At 37.1% G+C, this 19,669-nt stretch overlaps 1 protein-coding gene across 1 annotated transcript; it reads right to left on the reverse strand.

The window, feature by feature from the left end:
* Positions 1-1,237: 1,237 nt before the first annotated feature.
* On the reverse strand, positions 1,238-15,083 carry LOC145768847 (plasminogen-like). Its single transcript, XM_082580454.1, has 6 exons — positions 15,064-15,083; positions 11,335-11,468; positions 5,908-6,049; positions 5,114-5,250; positions 4,296-4,410; positions 1,238-1,394 (listed from the first exon to the last, which is right to left on the reverse strand). The coding sequence occupies exons 1-6, from the start codon at positions 15,081-15,083 to the stop codon at positions 1,238-1,240; spliced, it is 705 nt and encodes a 234-aa protein (XP_082436580.1).
* Positions 15,084-19,669: the final 4,586 nt, after the last annotated feature.

A 19,669-nucleotide genomic window follows, 5' to 3' on the forward strand; every position in this document is an offset into this window, starting at 1 on the left:
CGCAACATATCATGACGATATAATTGAACAAAAACAATAACCAAAGATTTGCCTTTCATCGTAATAGAATAACAATTAGCATTTCAGCAACTACAAGCGTAATATGTCGCTTTCGTGACGTCACAGATTCTGCATGTCTGAAAAAATAAAATGGTCGAGCACCCTAAACGTAGATCCAACACTTGGGCTTGGGGCTGTTTAAACAAAAGGATAAAGCACAATATTGCTTGTTGCATGATGGATAATCACATTTCATATTATACAAAGTTGCAGGGCTTCCAAGATGGTGTTTTATACTGAGACTTGCTTCCGGAAAACTGACAAATTGTAGATAAAGAAATGTATGATTTTTGACCGTCCTCTTCGTGGATTCGATTCAAATCGCCCACAATGACAAACAACTTCTCAGCGCAATGCATAGTTTTCCATAATTACTTGTAAACTGAACAGAACAACACTGTCCCTGTCATCCTATTCCTTTGCTAGAGTTGCAATGGTTTGTTATGAAAATTGATCAACAAATCAGTGAGAAATACAAATAACTTCTGGACCACTGCAGTGGGATTTCACCACACAAGCTGAACAGCAATGCATAATTGTTTCGGTTTTATTTCGATATTAATCACCACTTTACTGAATGCAACAACATTTTACAACTTTTACGCTCTCTTGTTTGTAGTAATTAAATGGACTTGGTTTGCAATCTTTTGTATAATTATACCCAATACAATGTCTTGATAAATTAATGCTGCTTCTAAAGTAGGAAATCTTGTACCAGATTGAGAAGTTGCAAGAATTGGTTTGGCAACACTGTAGTGCTCATTCAAAATTTGCATTTAATTCATCTCAAGTGGGCTTCAGGGGGCATGAGTGTTCTGAAATCGAAACAAAATTAGATAATTCCACAAAGCACTAGAAGCTCTATTTCTGCTTGGCTATCGGCAATCTAAACAAAGTGCAAATTTTGCAAAGCTTGAAATAAATCTTGTTTTTTAACACAAAACAAATTGACCAAACAGAGTGACACATCAGACTGGTGTTTTGCTGGGTCATCAGTTCATAAATACAACTTGTAATTACATTTCTCGTAGGCTCAATGATAACTTGTTTTTTCCCTCTGTCCTGTATAAAATTAGCTTCAGACTAACTTTGTTTTCAGCCGGTTGTGGAAAAATCGCTTATTTTCAATATAATTCAAACTATGTCTTTTGTTATATTTAAACAAAACAGTATCACTTTAAAATATTAACAATTGCTCACACTGGCATTTTGGAATATCGCAGTATTCCCAACGTTCATCTTCTGAAGTTGTGTAGCACCAGGGTTTTTCCCCGTCGCCTGGGTTACGACAGAAATTTGAGAACAAACCAGCGTCGGGGTAATTTGTATAGTTGCTGAAATTCAAAAAGCTTGAAGCTTAGCTACTGACCATTCGACGAGTTTTTAGTTCAGTTACAAAAACCCTCGACTTTGCAAACAATGAAAGGCAAAATCAGTCAACTATGGTTCAAGTCTCAGGTGTGCGCTTGAGCAACGCATTTTAATTTCGAGATTATTTTTTATAATATAACTTAAATTAGCCAAAACTACGTTTATTTGATTGTTAGTCTAACTCAGGGTCATTGCTAGGGCAATTTGGACCTGATGGGTTCAGTGGCGTAGTGTGACCCATTTTTGGGTGTTAATTTATTTCAGAAAACTTTTTCTACTTGTATTTAAAAAAAATAGCTTGGGTGTGATTGTCATGGCGCGGTTCAACCGAACCAGCTCCATTGTTTTTGTTCGTATTTTTGATTTTAAATACAATTAGATTATACGCTTAAAGATTACTTGAAAAGTAAACGCCCCAAAAATGGTCACGCTACGCTATTGGGTAGGCTCCCAACGGAAGTTCGGGATCCAAAAACAAGACATTTGTTAAAAAACAATACGACGTTATAGAAAACACTGTAATTTCTTTGTAGCCGGGATCCTGGAATGATTCCAGGCTCTTAACCTCCACTGTCAGTCACTGGATATCTAGTGACATTGTGATCCAACTCTGATGTAGACCAGGGCTTCTCAGAGCATTGGTTGCGACTCCAAATGGGGTCGCAAAAGAAATTGAAAACGGGCCTACAGTCAGGGGCGCCAGAAGCGGGGGGGGCAGGGGGGGCGGATGCCCCCCTGCCCTCAATTTTTCTGCAGATGGAGGGGCAGGGGGGGCAATGGTGCCCTTTTAAAGTCATGTAAGCTACTGCACATTTTGCAATATAACAATTTCTGCTATTCGCTTTTAGCCTAATAATAATCTTTCATTTTTGCCTCAAAATAATATTTACTGCACAAAATTTTGCAACACAGTACAGGCCTTAAAACTTGTTTCTTTTTTCGGGAGCTCCTTCTCGGCGGCCAAATCTGCGTGCTTGGAGGCCAAAATACAAAATAAAAATAACGATAGCACAAGTAAATAGAATTAAACTTGCAACAATTCTAAAATGATCACTTAGCGTTGTTGAAGTCTGGGCCTGGGCGACGTCCTACAATAGAATCGTTGCACCACGCAATAACTGCTTTATAGGAATTGTAATCCAGTACTGCGGGACCATCTAACGACACTCGCACGAGTGTCTCCAATGTGGCTGATTTTAAAGAAGTTCGCCACTCCTCTAGAATTCTTTTTAGCAACGAAAAACAACGTTCGACATGTGTTGACGATGACGGCAAGGTAATAAAATAAGTATTTCAATGATGTGAAGGACATTACTAAAAGAAGCATAATTTTTATAAAATATGATCAAAAAATGTTTTCCCCTTGGATGTCAACTAACCTAGTTCTCCTTTTTAACAACCGATATAATTTAGCACTTCGGATTAAGACTTTGTTAAAATAAACGTCGAGAATTACAAACAAGACTTACAGCGCTGGTGATCGCAGATGCAAAACCCTAGAAAGAAAGCAAAACCAGAAAGCAAAACCAGAAAGCAAAACCCTACAGATATATTCCATTTTAACAAATATTCCCGCACAATGCAACAGTGGCGATTATGACGCGCGCTGACCTAATTTTGCGTCACTCTTTGATACTACATATTTTCGACAGCTAATTCACGATCATTCTATTGCGAAAGTAAATAATTGGCTAGAAGAGACCGGCGCCCAAACTTGGCCGATTGAGGAGGTAGCACCGGCGGTCATTCAAGCACTACTTAGCGGGCATGGCCGCAGGCTGCTTTAAGGCTTGACAGTAGGTTACATCATTATAACATAGCATGATGCCCTTCTTTGTATACCGGACAGCGGACACTTGTAGGCTATCATTACTCAATAGCCTACATAGTGAGCTTATAGATTAGCATTATCGCTATATCTTATCTTAAAACTTGAAAAAAAATTTGCCCATTAGTAAAAAAAGTGCCCTTTTTTCGTAATCTTGCCCCCGCAGTCAAAAATCGTTCCGGCGCCCCTGCCTACAGTGACTGGTTCTCCAGAAACTGCCCACCACAGAGTCGTGTAGAAAACTATTTTCTGAAATGGGGTCGTACAATGAAAACGTTTGAGAAGCACTGGTGTAAACTACGCTCGAGAAATAGGTTATTTGAATTGTTTTCCATGTATATTTTCTTCACTGTCACACTGAATTGTCACAGGGTCGTTTATGGCAAGATAATTAAGGACCCGCTCCTATGAGATCCTTGGGTTCCAAATCAAGACAATTTTAAGAAAAATTTACTATATCCAAAGACCAGGCGGTGATTTCTAGAGGTGAGTGGCAGGGGCGTTGACAAGGGGGTCTAGGTGGTAGACGTTGACAAGGGGGTCTGACGTCTACTAGGTGGTAGACGTTAACAAGGGGCGTTGACAAGGGGGTCTAGGTGGTACATTTGGACCCGGGCCCGGAATATTTAAGGGGCGCGGATTTAAAATATTTGCCGCGACTTCAAACATTATCAAGATCTTAATATAATCAGATCTAAAGGAATTGCCATCAGAGGTTAAAACAGCCCCTGAAGCCGTCAGATGGTAAAGCACCAGGCCCCCTTCTGGGTACCGGGCCCACTTCAGCTCTATGGTGCTAAAATAGCCACTTCAGCCACCAAACAGCAAAATAAGAAATTAGTTTAGTTTAGTACTGTAGGCCTTAGTGATTTCCCTAACCACAAATAATATTAACCGAAAACACGAATTTCAAAATATTCTTTGCAAGAGCCAATGTGCGCAACTATGGCAAACAAATTACATTTATTTTTCTTCACACTATGTCAATCAAGCCGGCAGATTTTTTTAGAATACAAATAATCAATTAATATCTTACAAAGTGTGGTAGTGGGGATGTGTAGTCCCCCAATCTTGGCATGTCTTTCCAGACCTTGTTCTTCTAAGGAATCCCCTGTATGTTTGACCGGTTCCAATATAGCAGTGTAATGTAACTGCAATTGACATTATTAAACAATACAATAACAAATACCAAAAAACTGAAACAAGACAAATGGTCATAATAAACGATCGGAGCAATAATAGTTTATTTTAATTGGTTAATTTTTAACGGAATAATCATAACTTAATGATATGAAACAATTTGGAAAAAAATGTTATTCCAAGTAAATCTGTAATGCAATGTGACCGAGGTAGTTGTCGCTATTATGCCTATTCCATGGTTTCCAGTAAACTAATCAGTGCTGTGTTAAGCCCTTTATGCATAAAAAGCCCACATTTATGGGCCCCAAGGCCAAAATAAATTTTGGCTTCCTACAGGCAAGAAAATTTATGATAATATAGTGTGTATTTTCACTGCATCAATATGGAAATTTGGTTTACTTTAATAGACTTTCTGACCAGTTTGAAACAACACAAATGTAGACTAAATATTTTTGAAATTTTCTCCCCACCTTGACACAGCACTGCTAAAAGTCGTTCGGTTACATTTATCTGACATAAATAATAGCAAGTAGCCTAATTTCAACATATTTGTAGATTGATATCGGAAATCGCTGGGTAGCATAAGTATTGCTGTGACCAAGATATACCAGGCTTACGGCGTTTATCAGTGAATATTAATTCTAAAAAGAACACAAAAGGTAGCCTACGTATAGTTTTTTTTATCCGAATAGTTTGTAAACAACTGCTACGCACGTGGCGCGCATATGGGAATTTCGCAGTAGTCCCATCTCGTGGCGGAGGAGGTCGTGTAACACCACGGCCTAGGTTCATTATTCGGATTGCGACAGTGGTTGAGGAACAAACCAGCCGTTGGGTACCGACTAGGAGTCCTGCAATAAACAAATTTTTTCAATGTGTTTTGGATTTATGCTGATTTTCTTGAGCTAACTGCTCCCGGGGCATCTCACTTTAGCATTAACACTTTCTTGTAGTGCGTTCAATCTAAGGTCAAATTATCATCAACAGAGATAATGACCAACGATTTAAGTCAAATAACATTTTTATTGAAACTGTCTGATCTATGATTGCGCAGTGGGGGAATAAACTGCCGACTTTTATAATAGGTGACCTTTCAGGATCCTGTCTAAGGTATCACATTAGACGCATGGTTTTCGCAACACTGGATTATGATTTCTTTGGCCAACAGTATGGTCGTCAGAATTACCTTAAACCTTTTGAATTAAATTCTCTTAAGCGAAAAAACGTTGCGAATTCTTCCATAAATCAAAAATAATACTTTTTTGTTATCAAAACAATGTAGCCTACTTCACTTTTAAACTTGGTTCAAAACAATATAGCCTACCACAACAAGCAAAATAATGTAACAAGTATTTTTGGTTTGACAGTATAGTGGTTCTTCAAGCAGTCTCACGAAAAATAAATGCCAGTTTGTTCTTAGGCCCATCAGCTGCAAATAATCAAGTATTGAAAGACAACTGCATTGCAGCTGCACGAAAGCAGTCTCAAAGAATAAACGATCAAATTACGTGTCATGGGCGTGAGGATGTTGTTTGTTCCATCTTTGACATAAGATTCCTCCCTGAGTGATTAGAACCGTTCCTCTGTACGTCGTACCTCGTCCATGTCTACAGTCTAATGAACGTGCAGAGGGTACAACAAGTATCAATGCTGTGCATAAGCACAAGAGTAAGACCTTCATTTTCCTTTTTTATATTTATAAAGGCTACGCTCTCAACTGTAATGTATACAACATGGCAAAAGTTAAGCTGCTCATACAAAAAGTTTCTGTAACCTTTATGCCTCAGATTTAAATTTGTTTTCTATGCAATTAAGCAATCAGATTAAAATTACAGTTAGATTCAAAATCAACTAAATTTAGATTCTGATGGTTGTGCAGACTGATTGATTTTGACTAAGAGTCGCCACTTTCTGCTGCATTGTGAGTTTGTTACAATTTAGAAGTCGAATCTAGTTTAGAAGTGCAGTGGTTGTAGGCTATCAACAAAAGCCTTTTTAAAAAAAAAATTAGTCGGTGCACTGGTTAAATGGATAAAAGATATAAGACAACATTTAGTCAGTGGCCTACATTTTTTAAACGTTTAAAAGGTAGAATAATGAATACAAAGGTTGAAAAGCTATAAATGACAATGTAAATATTTTGTATCGCCCGACATTCAAAAGAAGCGTATTGTAATTTGAAATAGAAGCTTTTGCGTCGACAAAAATCAAGAAAGGCAGAGAGAACGTTTTAAAATTGATAATTATACAAAATTATAGCGTAGCCTATTATTTTATTATTAATTCCTTAATAGATGGTACTGCTATTTTGCATTCATCAAATGCTGGCTTTTGCACAACAATCTAACCTCCTATAATAGTGTAACTGTACTTTATTAAGGATCGATTCCACTATAGTAGGCTAATAGCATCTTCAGCACATGTAAAAAAGAAATTTTGATAAATTCCTTAATATGTATAAACATCAACACGATTCAGTGCTCAATTGTGTAATATACTTACTGTAAAGTACAATGTAAGACTATATTATATATTTCAATTTTGTATGTTGTAGGTGTACGTAATGATTGTAGGTGTACGTAATGAAGTACGATAATGGTGATAGATTCCAAGTAACCGTATATTAAACAATGATGATTTATTGTTGTCAAACAAAAATAGAATGACAGATAAAGTTTTTATTTCGTCTGTTGCGAGAATAGTATAGTAGGCTACAATTATACACAATACGAAAACAATAGCACCATAGCAATCAAGATTTTACAACAGACAGGAAGCAGCGAAAGACTATGTCGGTCAACTGCTTCCCTCAATACTTCAAATCAAAAGAATCGAAAGAATCAGGGTGAACTTTATAGCTAAAACTATACAATGTACTTTATACTCTCGCAACAACGAAAGCTCTATGCTGTACAAGAACATGTACCTTATTAGCTTACGCCTACATTGCCTTTTAAACAAAATATGGACATTCTCTCTATTCACATTTCACTTTTGGCATACGTTTTGAGATAAGGTAGCACTTTACAACATGAAAGGTTTAGTTTATCGTAACGACTAGTTGAAACAAAACTTTTGTTAAACCCTTTGGGACTATTTAATCTCAAATATTCTATGCAAGTCTCTCCTCTCTATGTAAACGTCCACACGGTTCAATACTCAATTTTTGACCGTGATCTATCTCGTGCCTTTGATACTGCACAAGAATACCGTCTTCTAAACCGACTATACTGCATTTCTAAAGCAACGGGACTTATATGAAAAATACGAAGGTTTGACCAGGGAATTAAAGTGCAATGAGATAATTCAGTTCCTACACCATTACACCAACAATTATAGCAATATCTAAACCCATTTAGCTTTATGCTTAATGTTATTGTACAGTTGTTCTCATAATGCAGCTTTGTATTTTCTTCCTATCTCAACAGTTTGATTAAAATCTCTTCAAATTTTGAGAGCTCGTTCTGTGGTCATTTTTTTAATTACATTAACAGATCGTACAAAATCGATGAAGAGGATACACTTTATTTATATTAGATTAGAGATAGAAAAGATTGTGATAATTATGTGCCCGATCTGATACAAACTTTGGCGATCATGGCCACCCTAAATCCCTTTGTCACTTGTATAACCTTCGTAAACATATCAAGATAACATGAAAAATGACGTGGCAACTTTAAACGCTGGCTGCATAGAGGCTACCCTTCCACGTATGTACAGTAGCATGCACCGAGAGCCTGTCTGAGAGTTTGCACAATTTTATAAAGTGTCGTTGCCACTTGCCAAGTCTCGTGAAGAAGCAGATACCGATTAATTCGTATCTAACAAAACTTTAGGCCTTTATTTTGGAAAAACGCCGTCCAACCAACAGAGAAGCTGGGCTGTAAAGGGTCAAAAGTATTTTTTTTATTTCACTTCTTTCAGAATTATTTAACCTACCTCCTCTCAAAAGTCTAAGCAGGCCACCCTTCAAAAATCTACGTTGTAGCCTACTGTATATATGCAACATCGGGAACATAGGCTAAGGCGGTGTGGGGTCTGTTAATTATATTAAAAAATTTCCGCCTTCTGATGACTGCAGGTTAAAAGCTGCCACAAGAAATTGAAAAGGATAACCGATCTTTTTTCAGTAATTTATTCAGTAATTCAACATGTAAAAATTACCTGTTCAGCAACAAAAGGATACACTACATCAGGGGTGTGCAACATGCGGCCGCGGGCCAAATGTGGCTGCGAAGAAAAATTATGTGGCCGCGAAGATGTGCCAATTTTGAATTGTGTGCGGCCCGCGAAACGTATTTATAATTTAGCTTAGTCTGGTACGTGTGAACAATTCATTGTGGAGTGGATTATTGTAGATTTCGCACCTTCTGTTAACCATTTTAGAAGTCTCCCACCGGCCACCGCTAATCCATTGTATTTAATTATTTGGAACGTAAAAATGTATGGTCACATAAAAGGCATTATGAACAAAGTACAACTTTGGAAAGCTCACGTACAGACAGGAAATCTTTTACACTTTTCAACTTTAAGAGACTATGGAATGCATCCTGAGAAAAAAACTGAATTTGCTGACCAACTTGAAAAATTGTTGTATGAACTTTTGGCTCGTTTCAAGGACTTTAAATCTCATGAACATTTGTTTGGTATATTCGCTTCGCCATACAACACAGACATTAACATTAGCTTGACCTGCCATCTCCTAGTCTGCTCCAAGATCAGCAAGAGGAAAGTCGAGACAGGCAGATCAGCTTGAGGCAGCCACTAACCAAACATTTACATCCACAGATTACCATCTACCGCGGTGGGTCCCTTCGGTCGTAGTGAGTCCCTCGCCTCCTTGGTAGGTATCTTCCATGTAAGTATGGTGTGCCTGCTGAGTGTTTGGGTGTGTGGACGGCTCCCGGAGCGCACGCACTAATGATGAGACAGGAAACAAATCCATTTTATATGGAAAATTGTAAACCTGCAAGATGTTGTGGTATCCATCTTGAACTCTGAGCGTTGCGCGAAAAAGAAAAAAAAAAACATTAACAAAGCACCAGAAGATATAACTTGAACTGATTGATCTTCAAGAGAAAACGGATTTGAAAGCAAAGTATTTAGAAATGAATCTTGGCGATTTTTACCGAAAACATTTCAACTAAGATGGCTTTCCACATTTGAAAAATCCATGGCTTCAAAAATGGCACTTTTTAGCTCAACGTATTTGTGCGAACATTTTTTTTTAAAACGGGCGTCATAAAATCTCCCTATTGATCGGTTCTGACAGACAAACACTTGGAAAATGGACTTCGAATTGCGATCACTTCCATTAAAGTAAATTTGGAAAAAGCCGTCGGGAAAAGAAGCCAGCTGCAAACTTCTCACTGAGCTCGTTTAAAGACGGTGTGACAATAAATTTGAATAGCAGTTTTCTTCAGAAATTTATGCGTCCCAACTTATTATTTCTGGAAGAAGATAACCCCTAATATAAAAATAATATGAATAAAAAAAAACTACTCTTTTGTGCCTGCAACTACTAGAAATCTTATGTTAAATAAACATGCGGCCCGCGGTTTCACCCAGTTGTTCGTATCTGGCCCTCCTGTAATAAAGGTTGCACACCCCTGCACTACAATACAATAGCCTACAGACGAAATTAAGAAATTTGTCAGGTATCCTACAAACTTTAAAAGAGCACAAAATTTCCGTTCAGAATGCAGTAGGCCACAAAATATTCGTTCAAAATTACGGTCTGTATTCTCTCATATTGCGATATCGAAGTTATCAACTTCAGAACACGAGGAAAAACGACTGGAAGCGCTTCTGCATCCTGAGATTCTTGTGTGTTTCCATAACGAAATGAAACGGTCGGGGATTCGACTCAAAATGAAATTCTTCACTAAAAAATAGTTCAAAACGAAATCAAGAAAAGGAATTTTGCTTTGAAACGAAACAAAACATTCCAAAATTTGAATATTTCAAAATTTGAAAGATTTTTGTTTCGAACAGACCTAATATGAAACTTTATTTACATTTGGACCACCATCGCGGGATTCTTCACACAAGCAGAACAGCTATGCGTGTTTGTTTCGGTTTTATTTCATTAAATATAACAAAATTTTCCAATTTTTACACTTTCTTGTTTGCAGTGATAAAGTGCAATAAGTTTACAATAGAATTATACCCAACACAATTTTGTATACAATGTCTTGATGAATCTATTTTGTTTATTAGGCCTACGTGGAAAATCCTGTACCTGAGTAACAATAATGGTTTCATTTATTGTCGCTCTACAACAGCTAAGGTCTTTTAGCAACAAGGCTAATTTTTAATGCTATATCAGGATTAAGATGTCGTCACATTAATACCCAACATTCTCACTGCGTTATGCAAGATAGAACATACAATCGGTACTGTTTTTACAGTCTTTGGTTTAGGCTAAGCCGACTTGGAATCGATCTCAGATCCATCTGCACCAGAGCCGAAGGCGATAACTACTCGGCCACTGAGCTGGTCTGTATCAGAGTGAAAAGTGTTCATTCAAAATCTGCATTTCAAGTTATCTCAAGTTGGTTTCAGGTGACTTGGGTGTTCTGAAATGAAACTTCAATTAACTTAGATCATTCCACAAAGCAAAACAAGATCTATCTTTAGGCGATCACCAGTATAACTCTAAAGTCTAAACAAAGCGCATATTTTGTAAAAAATTGAAAGTAAATTCGATTTTTTAAATTTATCAAACAAACACATCAGGCTAGTTTTTGTCGAATCATCTATCTATTTATTATCACAACTTATAATTACAATCTTTTTAGGCTAAACAACGTCACAATAATTTGTTTTTATTCTAACTTCGGCTTTGCAATCAGTTTTAATCCAATATAATCAAAATCAGGTTTTTTGTTATTTTTAAACAAAACAATCTCAATTTAATATTAAAAAATGCTTACAGTTGCATTTTGGAATGTCGCAGTATTCCCAACGCTTTGCTGTTGAAGCTGTAAAGCACCACGGTTTTACCTGGTTACCTGGATTCCGACAGAAATTCGAGGCCAAACCAGCATCGGGATAGGTCAAATTGTTGCTGAAATGCGAAAAACAAAAAGACATTCAGTTGGTAAAGCTACAAACTTGCAAACGCAAAAACGACAAGATCAATCAGCTCTAATTCAATCTCGGGTGTGCGTTTGGGCAACACATCGTAAGGATTGCTTTCCATTTAGCGGCACCTAAATGATGGATTAATTCACAAACAACAACACATCCATCAAAGCTTACATTAACCAATTAATACTTTTCTGTTCAGACTAATTTTACAGGCAGAGAATTTCACACATTAAATGAATTGTAACGCTGTCTTTTCGCTCGTAAAGTCAAATTAACCAACTAAGCTAATCCGTCTAAAGCTAATAAAATGACCATCCATCCGTCGACTGGTTCTGGTTTTTAAATCCTTATCCTCGGACTAACAAAGCCTTGATAGGTTACTCCTGGTAGTTTCGCATACTTGTAGACTGTAGAGGCTTTTGACACAGGGCCGGTTACTGAGATTGACAAAGTGAAGTTTACGGATTGTTGAAGTCTTGTTGCCGGAGAATTATTCCATCCGTTAGAGAATGCGTTGCTCAAAAGCTTCTTCTCATACGAAGTCACGCGCAAACCAACTGAGCTATCGGCGAACGTACAGCTGCAGCTAAACCATGGAGTGCATTTTTACTTTGTCTATTTCCATGCAATTAGCTAGCTACGTCATAATTCATACCCCTACGTCACTTTGGGTCAGCACAATGAATCAATTTATAATGTAACTTGAATTAAGCGAAACTCTATGTTTATTTCATGGTCAGTCTAATTACCCTGCATTCGAAATAACTATATTTGAAAGGCAATGTCTATTTTTCATCAATATTACTAAAATCTACTTATCGCAGTAACTAGATTAAGTATCAATGTTTTTTACATGAGCCAAAGCTCAGGATATTAGCTAACAATGGGCGTCAATGTTTCTTCACATTTTGTCACTCAGACCGATCGATTTATTAATCAGTAGGGCAAGATTTTATTGACCTAAAAATCTAAAAAGTTGACTTTAAAATTTAAAAAAATTGGCTTTATTTACTGTACAAAAATTTGACTAAGCGAACCATTGTTTTTGTATTTTGTATTTGAAAGAAGGCTACATCAACAAAAAACATTGAAAATCGTCAACAGAACGTATTAAACTATGAAGCTATATGTAAGCAGGCAGCTAACTCCAAAATACACATTACGTTACCCAAGAACAAGATGATTTGAAATGTAACATAATGTAATGTTTCATTTATTAATTTTTATTTATTTTATTAAGATTCTCTTTGAATAAGACTTTCTGATGATCCGTTAAAGGTGAAACAGGCTGTTAAGGATTCAGATAGTAATAACTATATTTGATTTAATGTAATGTTGTATATTTTCGGCATTAAAGTTTCTGTCTTTGGCCAGAAGTTTAGAAAGAATCAAAAAACTTCTTTCCACAGAAGCAGGCGTGGGCTGATAGTGTTGCCTGTTGGCATACCATGCTCTTCGTATGAAAACGAACATTCGTAAGCCATTCGTGTTTAAATAGTTTCTTTGAAAAGCTTGGTGCGACTATTTGGAAACAGAAAGATTTTAATGCTAACAAAATGTTTTACTAACAGTCAAAAATTTTCAAAAGTAATTGTACGAACAAAAAAAAAAACTGATTCAAGTATTTTTGACATGAAAAAAATCTTCGTGTTCGTCTTCGTCGGTTTTGTTCATATATTTGGAGCGCAAAAGTTTTTTTTACGAATTAGCATACGTTCTTGTGTAGGCCTATGAACCAGAACTGCAACCGCTTGTGATCAAAGCTGAGCGACTACTGCCTTAGTGATGTGTTATGTTTGTCTATCACTATCCTCGAACCAGACTTGATGACCTGGGTATTGAAATCAAGACGTCAGTTTCATCCTTCACATCAACACAGCTGTACGTGTTTTACAAAGTTTCTGAATGTGTTACTTTCTGATGGAAAAGCAGATAACTTATGCAGCCCAATTTATTATATCCAGTGATATATAAAGGCTACGACAGGGGTGTCCAACCTTTTTGGCCAAAGGGCCACATGTAGTTTACGAATGGTTACGCGGCCACTTGAGTATTTACTGCTAATTTGTAATCTTAAAAATGACTGTCTGATAATTTCTAATTAAAACCCTCACACCCGAATTCTAATCTTAGAAATGTGTTTGTACATTTTATGGGTTATATAAGAAGAGTGAAGTTGGTTTTGAAGTGGTTTAAGGTTTTTAGTTGAAAGCAAGCCAGCAGCAAAGCGTAAAAAATGTCAAATTGGCAATTAACCCTTCTGATGTTGCCGGAACAGCGGAGTTGCGCGTCCCGTAATGTATTGTCCGGCTGTCCCTAGGTTCATCCACGAAAAACTTGCTCGCACAAGTAAGTGCTGCCGAATAATGATGTCACGAAAACTGCCAATCTATGAATCCTCTGATCTTTTTCTTAAGAAACAATTTTTTTTGTAAAATTCTAGCAATAGAAAGTTTTGAACTTCTCTCGCTAAAAGCAAGAAATATTGCTGATTTACTGACTCTTGAAGCACCAGTACTATTGTGTGGAAAAGGGTGGACGTAACAATGTGGAAAATGTGATGCGTAACAATGTGCATTGTGATACAATAAAATTAACTTGAACAGTTGCGCACCCCATGCACTAGGGATTATAGAGTAATAGAGAAAGAAAGCAAACAATAAATGCCAATTTATCGGAATGTAAGTTCGCCATAAATTACGTAATATATATATATGTCATTTCGAAAAATATCACGCGGGCCACTCAGAACCTTCTCGCGGGCCACATGTGGCCGCGGGCCACGGGTTGGACGCCCCTGGGCTACGACATATTACCTAAACCTGCATATTAACCTTGCTTTGTTGTAAGAAAATGACATTAAATAATACAATATTGCTGTATTTTATTCATCTTTCTTTACGCAAAACAATATTGTCAGGGGCTGTTGGCCCGCGGGCACTTCCGCATTATCAAATCTGGCCCGCCTGGTAAAAAGTTTGCACACCCCTGGTCTTGACGATTCGTGAAAATCCACGAAAAAAGTGCCTTTTGTACGAAAATTTTTGAAAAATTATGACGTACAAAAAAATCTTCGTACAAACAAAGAAATTTTCGTATGAACAAAACAAAATACTCGTATTATACTGAGAAATGAACGCAAGAATGTAATTGAGGTGCAGAGTACAAAGGGCTGGTTTGATTGGAAGGTCATGCGAGTAATCAAATCAGACGTTTGTACCCTGCAGACAAAAATGTTACGTTAACGAAAGACCAGAACAATAATTCTGGAAATACAATTTGTGATTTTTACCGATTTTGTTTGATTACAAGAGTAATCCTACTGTCTGTATCGCACAATCGGTTGATTTGAGGTAGCCAGTAGCCACCTGTACTTGAACAGTCAGCACAGAATGAAATTAATTAACAAGAAGTTATTGAAGTATCGATTTTTTTCAGCATTTAAAAGAAAATGTTTGGACTGGAAATGTCAATTACATAAAATTGACTTTATTGACCTAAAATTGAAAAATTAACCGAAAGATAAAAAATTGACTTTTATTGACCGATCAAATTTTGATTTTGAAACTTACTCCTTGTGGTCAGAACTCATTCTTAAAACCATCTCACAATAACTTACTAAAACAAATTTACTTGCTTAACTAGCTCACACAAAATGATAACTGAAAAATTGCGTAGCCGAAAGCCGAAAACGTTAGCTTATTGTTTTTTTTATAATGTTAAATGTAGTGTTGTTGCTGAGTTATGTCTGTTTATGGTTGAAAAAAGTTACTTCTCTACCCAAATTGTATTGTTGGTTTTACATCCCCTATTAATCAGGTAATATCTCACTAGTTGTGGTCGTGGGGATGAGTACTAGACCAGTCTTGGCATGGCGTTCCGGAACTTGTTTTTGAAAGGTACCCTCTATATGTGTTACCGGTTCCAGTATAGCAGTCAAAAGTACCTGCAATTGATATTGTCAAAACAATGCAACAGAAAATAACAAAAAAATAAGAAAAGATAAATTGTCTTCAAAAACGATAGGGTGCAAAAAAAGTTTTGTGGTTTTCAATAAAATCATACTTTTTTCTAATTTAGCTTAATAATAGGAAACATGGAACATAAAAATTGATATGTTGAACAAGTTTAAACGCAATAAGAATAGCGTTTCATTGGATCATAAGGGCAATTTTATTGTAAAGTTTAGTTTGAAGTAAGAAAGAAATAAGCAACAACTAATTAAAAAGCATCAGTTCAGCAGGCCATAGCCCTAAGAACATTCCAGGTCGGGTCAAATCGAAGACTTTAAAAGCGGCACCGATTGTGCTCTTTTTGCATAACGCAGTGAGTATAGTTAGTCGGGTATTAATGTGATGGCAATCTGATAGACTACAAAATTAAAAATGAGCCTTGTCGCTAAAAGACCTTAGCTGTTGTAAAGCAACAATAAATAAACCATAACATCATTATTATTCTGGACAACGCTACTGATTAGAATAGTTTGTTACTAGATTAGAATATGCACTACTGCTACCCACGTGTTGTGCATAAGGTAATTTCGCAGTAGTCCCATCTCGTGGCGGAGGTTGTATAACACCACGGCCTAGGATGATTCGTCGGATTGCGACAATAGTTAAGGTACAAACCAGCCGTTGGGTACCGACTAAGGGTTCTGTAATAAGTAGACTAGATTATTCAATGCGTTTGGGGTTTTTGTTGATTGTGAACTTGTGAACTTGTACTCCTGTAATTGCTCCCTCATTTGCAGCATGCTACTTTTTTGCTGCAAGAATTGCCTTGAAACCCCGCTTGAAACTTTCAAATAAATTCCTCTTAAACTAAAAACTAAAACGAGTTTTCTCGTTACGAGTTAGTCTACGACGAATGAAGACTTAAGATAGATAGATAGATATTTATTGGCTGCTGCGAAAAAGATGTACAATAAATTAAAACACAATGTAAGTTACATAGTAAAACTGTTGATATGATTACAATTAAAAAGAAAGGAAATGATGAAAGCATCACAACAGAGGGAGGCTGCGAAGTGACCATTTAAGGTCTTCAAGTCCAGCAGCCACCCCTTAAGTCATCAATGATAATTATAATTAGCTAATTGAGACAAAAAAAAAATAACAGTGAAGCTGTCCAGGATGATAACAAATTAAAAATTTCAGGTAGGCCAACGTAGCCTGTGTTACAATTGCAAGTCTGATTAGTAATTCAGCATTTGCCTAATATGTGTCCTGTCTAACATCAAACTCAAAATAAACAACACGGCTCAAGATCACGCGGCGTTGGTTCGACTCTCGGGGTGTGCGCTTGAGCAATGCACTTTCAGGACTGCTCTCCATTCAGCGGCACTTAATGGATGGCATAATTCTCCAGCAACAATACTTCAACAATCGGAAAACTTCACTCTGCCAATCTCGTTAACTGGCCCTGCATCAAGAGCCTCTACAAGTATGCGAAACTACCAGGAATAACCTATCAAGGCTTTGTCAGTCCGAGGATAAAGATTCAAAACCAACCAAACCAAACCATGTTCTTAATCGAAATGATACTTTCACTTCCAAAACTTGGTTTGAAAAAATTACACAAACGTTAGGGTAGCCTACGCAGTAACTACATACACATATTGTGTTTCGATAGATACACAATATGATAGATACACAATATGTTAATTATTCAGTCTTGCTCAACTTCAGCTTGTGAGTAGACCTACCACTGCAAATAATCAACTCTAAAAGAGCAACTGTATTGCAGCTATGAAAACAATCTCGTAGTCTAACTCTAAAAGACAAAATTACGTGTCATTGGCGTGAGGATGTTGTTGGCTCCATCTTTGACATATGGCTCCTCCCTGAGTGATTGCAACCGTCCCCCTATAGGTCGTGCCTCGTTCGATTCTACAGTCACCAGAAAGTGAACCTGAAAATATAACAAATGATCATTCTGTGAATAATCATCTTAGGCGACTACATTATGCATAGCCTTTAGCCTACCATCCGCTACCAATGTGTTAAACCGGGCAGGAGGCTTCCAATTGTATCAAGCCTGCCCCCGTTACCCGTGATTGGACCTTGGTTTATTATAGGCTCGTTACAAAGATCATTAATAGAAGGAAAGATAAACGGTAAAAGAAACAAAGGCAGACCAAGAATGATTTGGACATCAAACATCACTAAATGGACAAAATTAAGTTATGAAAATGCAGTACGAACAGCTCATGGTCGAGAACAATGGTGCATTGTATCCAACCCTCAATACGAGGAAGGAACATAATGATGAAGATGATTATAGACTATTGTAGGCTACATATAAAATCACTATTTTTGATCTCATTCAATGTGGCCTGGTAGTTTCTCTCCATCTCTTCAACAGTTCGGTTAAAATATCCCCAAATTTTGTTAACTCGACCTGTAGTCACAATTAATTGGTTAATAAATTTTGCAAAATCTATAGAGCGGCATTATCAATTTTATGTTTACATTAGTGACAGAAAAAAATTATATTGGTGATGTGGCAGATCTGATACAAACGTTGGCGATCATGGCCACCCTAAACTTCTTTGTCATTTGTAGGCTATAATCTTTGTAAACATATCAAGATTAGATGGAAAATGACGTGGCTATTTTAAACACTGGCCACATATGTTAGCATCCACATATATACAGTGTTGCACACTTTACAAGCCTGTCAGAGTAGAATAATTTAGAGAAGTCTCCTCGCCAATTATTATTCTCATGGATGCGCTAACAGCGATTAATTAGTTAACAGATCGTTGAATGATAATTAAAGTCAAGACAGAACACACGCCTACCCTCGGAAACGGTAGCTGCGATTTCACGGATCCTAGCTTCATCTACATTGCTGGCAATCTTATTTAAGTGCTAAGTACGTTGACAGCCTTCATCTCTTTTCTCGTTGAAAATGCTTTGTTGTTTACATACTGCTGTGATAGTCTCTACTGCAATTGGGACCAAGATAAACATCAGGATTGTCTTCAGCATAATGATATGCGGTGAAATTGTGAACTCAAAATGTTAGAGGCTACCGTATGTTGCCAATATTAGGCCGAGACAAAATATAATTGCATACAAAAGTAAATCCAGCTCTGTGTAGCTACAATATACAATAGCTACAATTTACAAATTTCTGCAAAAAATATCACAAGCTTTAATTCTACTCTTCAAACATGCACAGAACTTTCAAATATACAATTCCTATAAATAAATAATAAGAGCGTTGTGCCTAGTAACATGTTGTTTGATGTTGATGTTGAATGTTGTTTGATATCTTGCAATTAGCAGATTACAATAACTGTCTTGCGTAGCTGATTGTATCAGCTGCACTACAAAACTTTCTGCAATTTTAAAAAGAACCGCATATTTAACACCGTATAAACTACCGCCCTGGTTGTGTCGTGAGAATAAGGCAATCGCTGCGAGCCTTCATATCCCCTTCTATAGATATCCCTGATTCTATGTCTGCAAACCACCAATAACAAGAACGTTTTGTGGTCATCACAAAATTTTTCGGACCCTTATAAAGATCCCGGTCCAAAATCCGAATGCGCGCTCAGGATCGCATGCAAACGCTAGGCTACTACCATCATTCAAACTGTGCATATAAATCGGAACTGATGTCATGTAGAAACACATAATTACGTAGGTTGATGATGATACTGGTTTTTTAATGCACAAATTTTTCTACTAACCTTAGGGAGGTAAACAGGAGCTAAAACAGCATAACAAGAAAGGGCAAGGAAACGTCGCTTCGATGCTAAAAAGGTCGCCTTGTCAACCTTAGTTTGGCCATTAGTTTTGAATTGGTTGATTGGTTTTAAATCTGTATCCTCAGATTGACAATAAAACCTCATAAAAATAATGATAAGATCAAGAGAGGTGGACTATAAAGGTTAAGTCCAAGATAATAATGAGGTTACAATCATTTCGGCGACATCATAAAGAATTAAAACAGACAGATGCAGTGGAAATCGCCGTCCTGCCGGACGGCCCTGATATGAGCGGACGGCTTAGTCTTTATATAGGCTAGCGTCCACTACGCTATCTGCTCGGTGCGCTGAATGGAGAGCAATCCTGTAGGCCAGATATGTGCAACCAGTGGCCCGTGAGCCGCACTGCGGCCCGCCAGGTTGTTCCATGCGGCCCGCGTGTTGCTCAGCAAAATCTTAGA

This window comes from Aplidium turbinatum, chromosome 4, assembly GCF_918807975.1.
Source record: "Aplidium turbinatum chromosome 4, kaAplTurb1.1, whole genome shotgun sequence".
NCBI lineage: Eukaryota > Metazoa > Chordata > Ascidiacea > Aplousobranchia > Polyclinidae > Aplidium > Aplidium turbinatum.

Bases quoted from the DNA above. Each gene is read 5' to 3' on its own strand.
- LOC145768847 (XM_082580454.1), bottom strand. From the start codon at position 15,083: ATGAGTTCTGACCACAAGGA. The intron at 11,469-15,063 runs GTAAGTTTCAAA...TTCGCATTTCAG, and splicing joins ATGAGTTCTGACCACAAGGA to CAACAATTTGACCTATCCCG. The intron at 6,050-11,334 runs GTAAGCATTTTT...GCTTATGCACAG, and splicing joins CGACATTCCAAAATGCAACT to CATTGATACTTGTTGTACCC.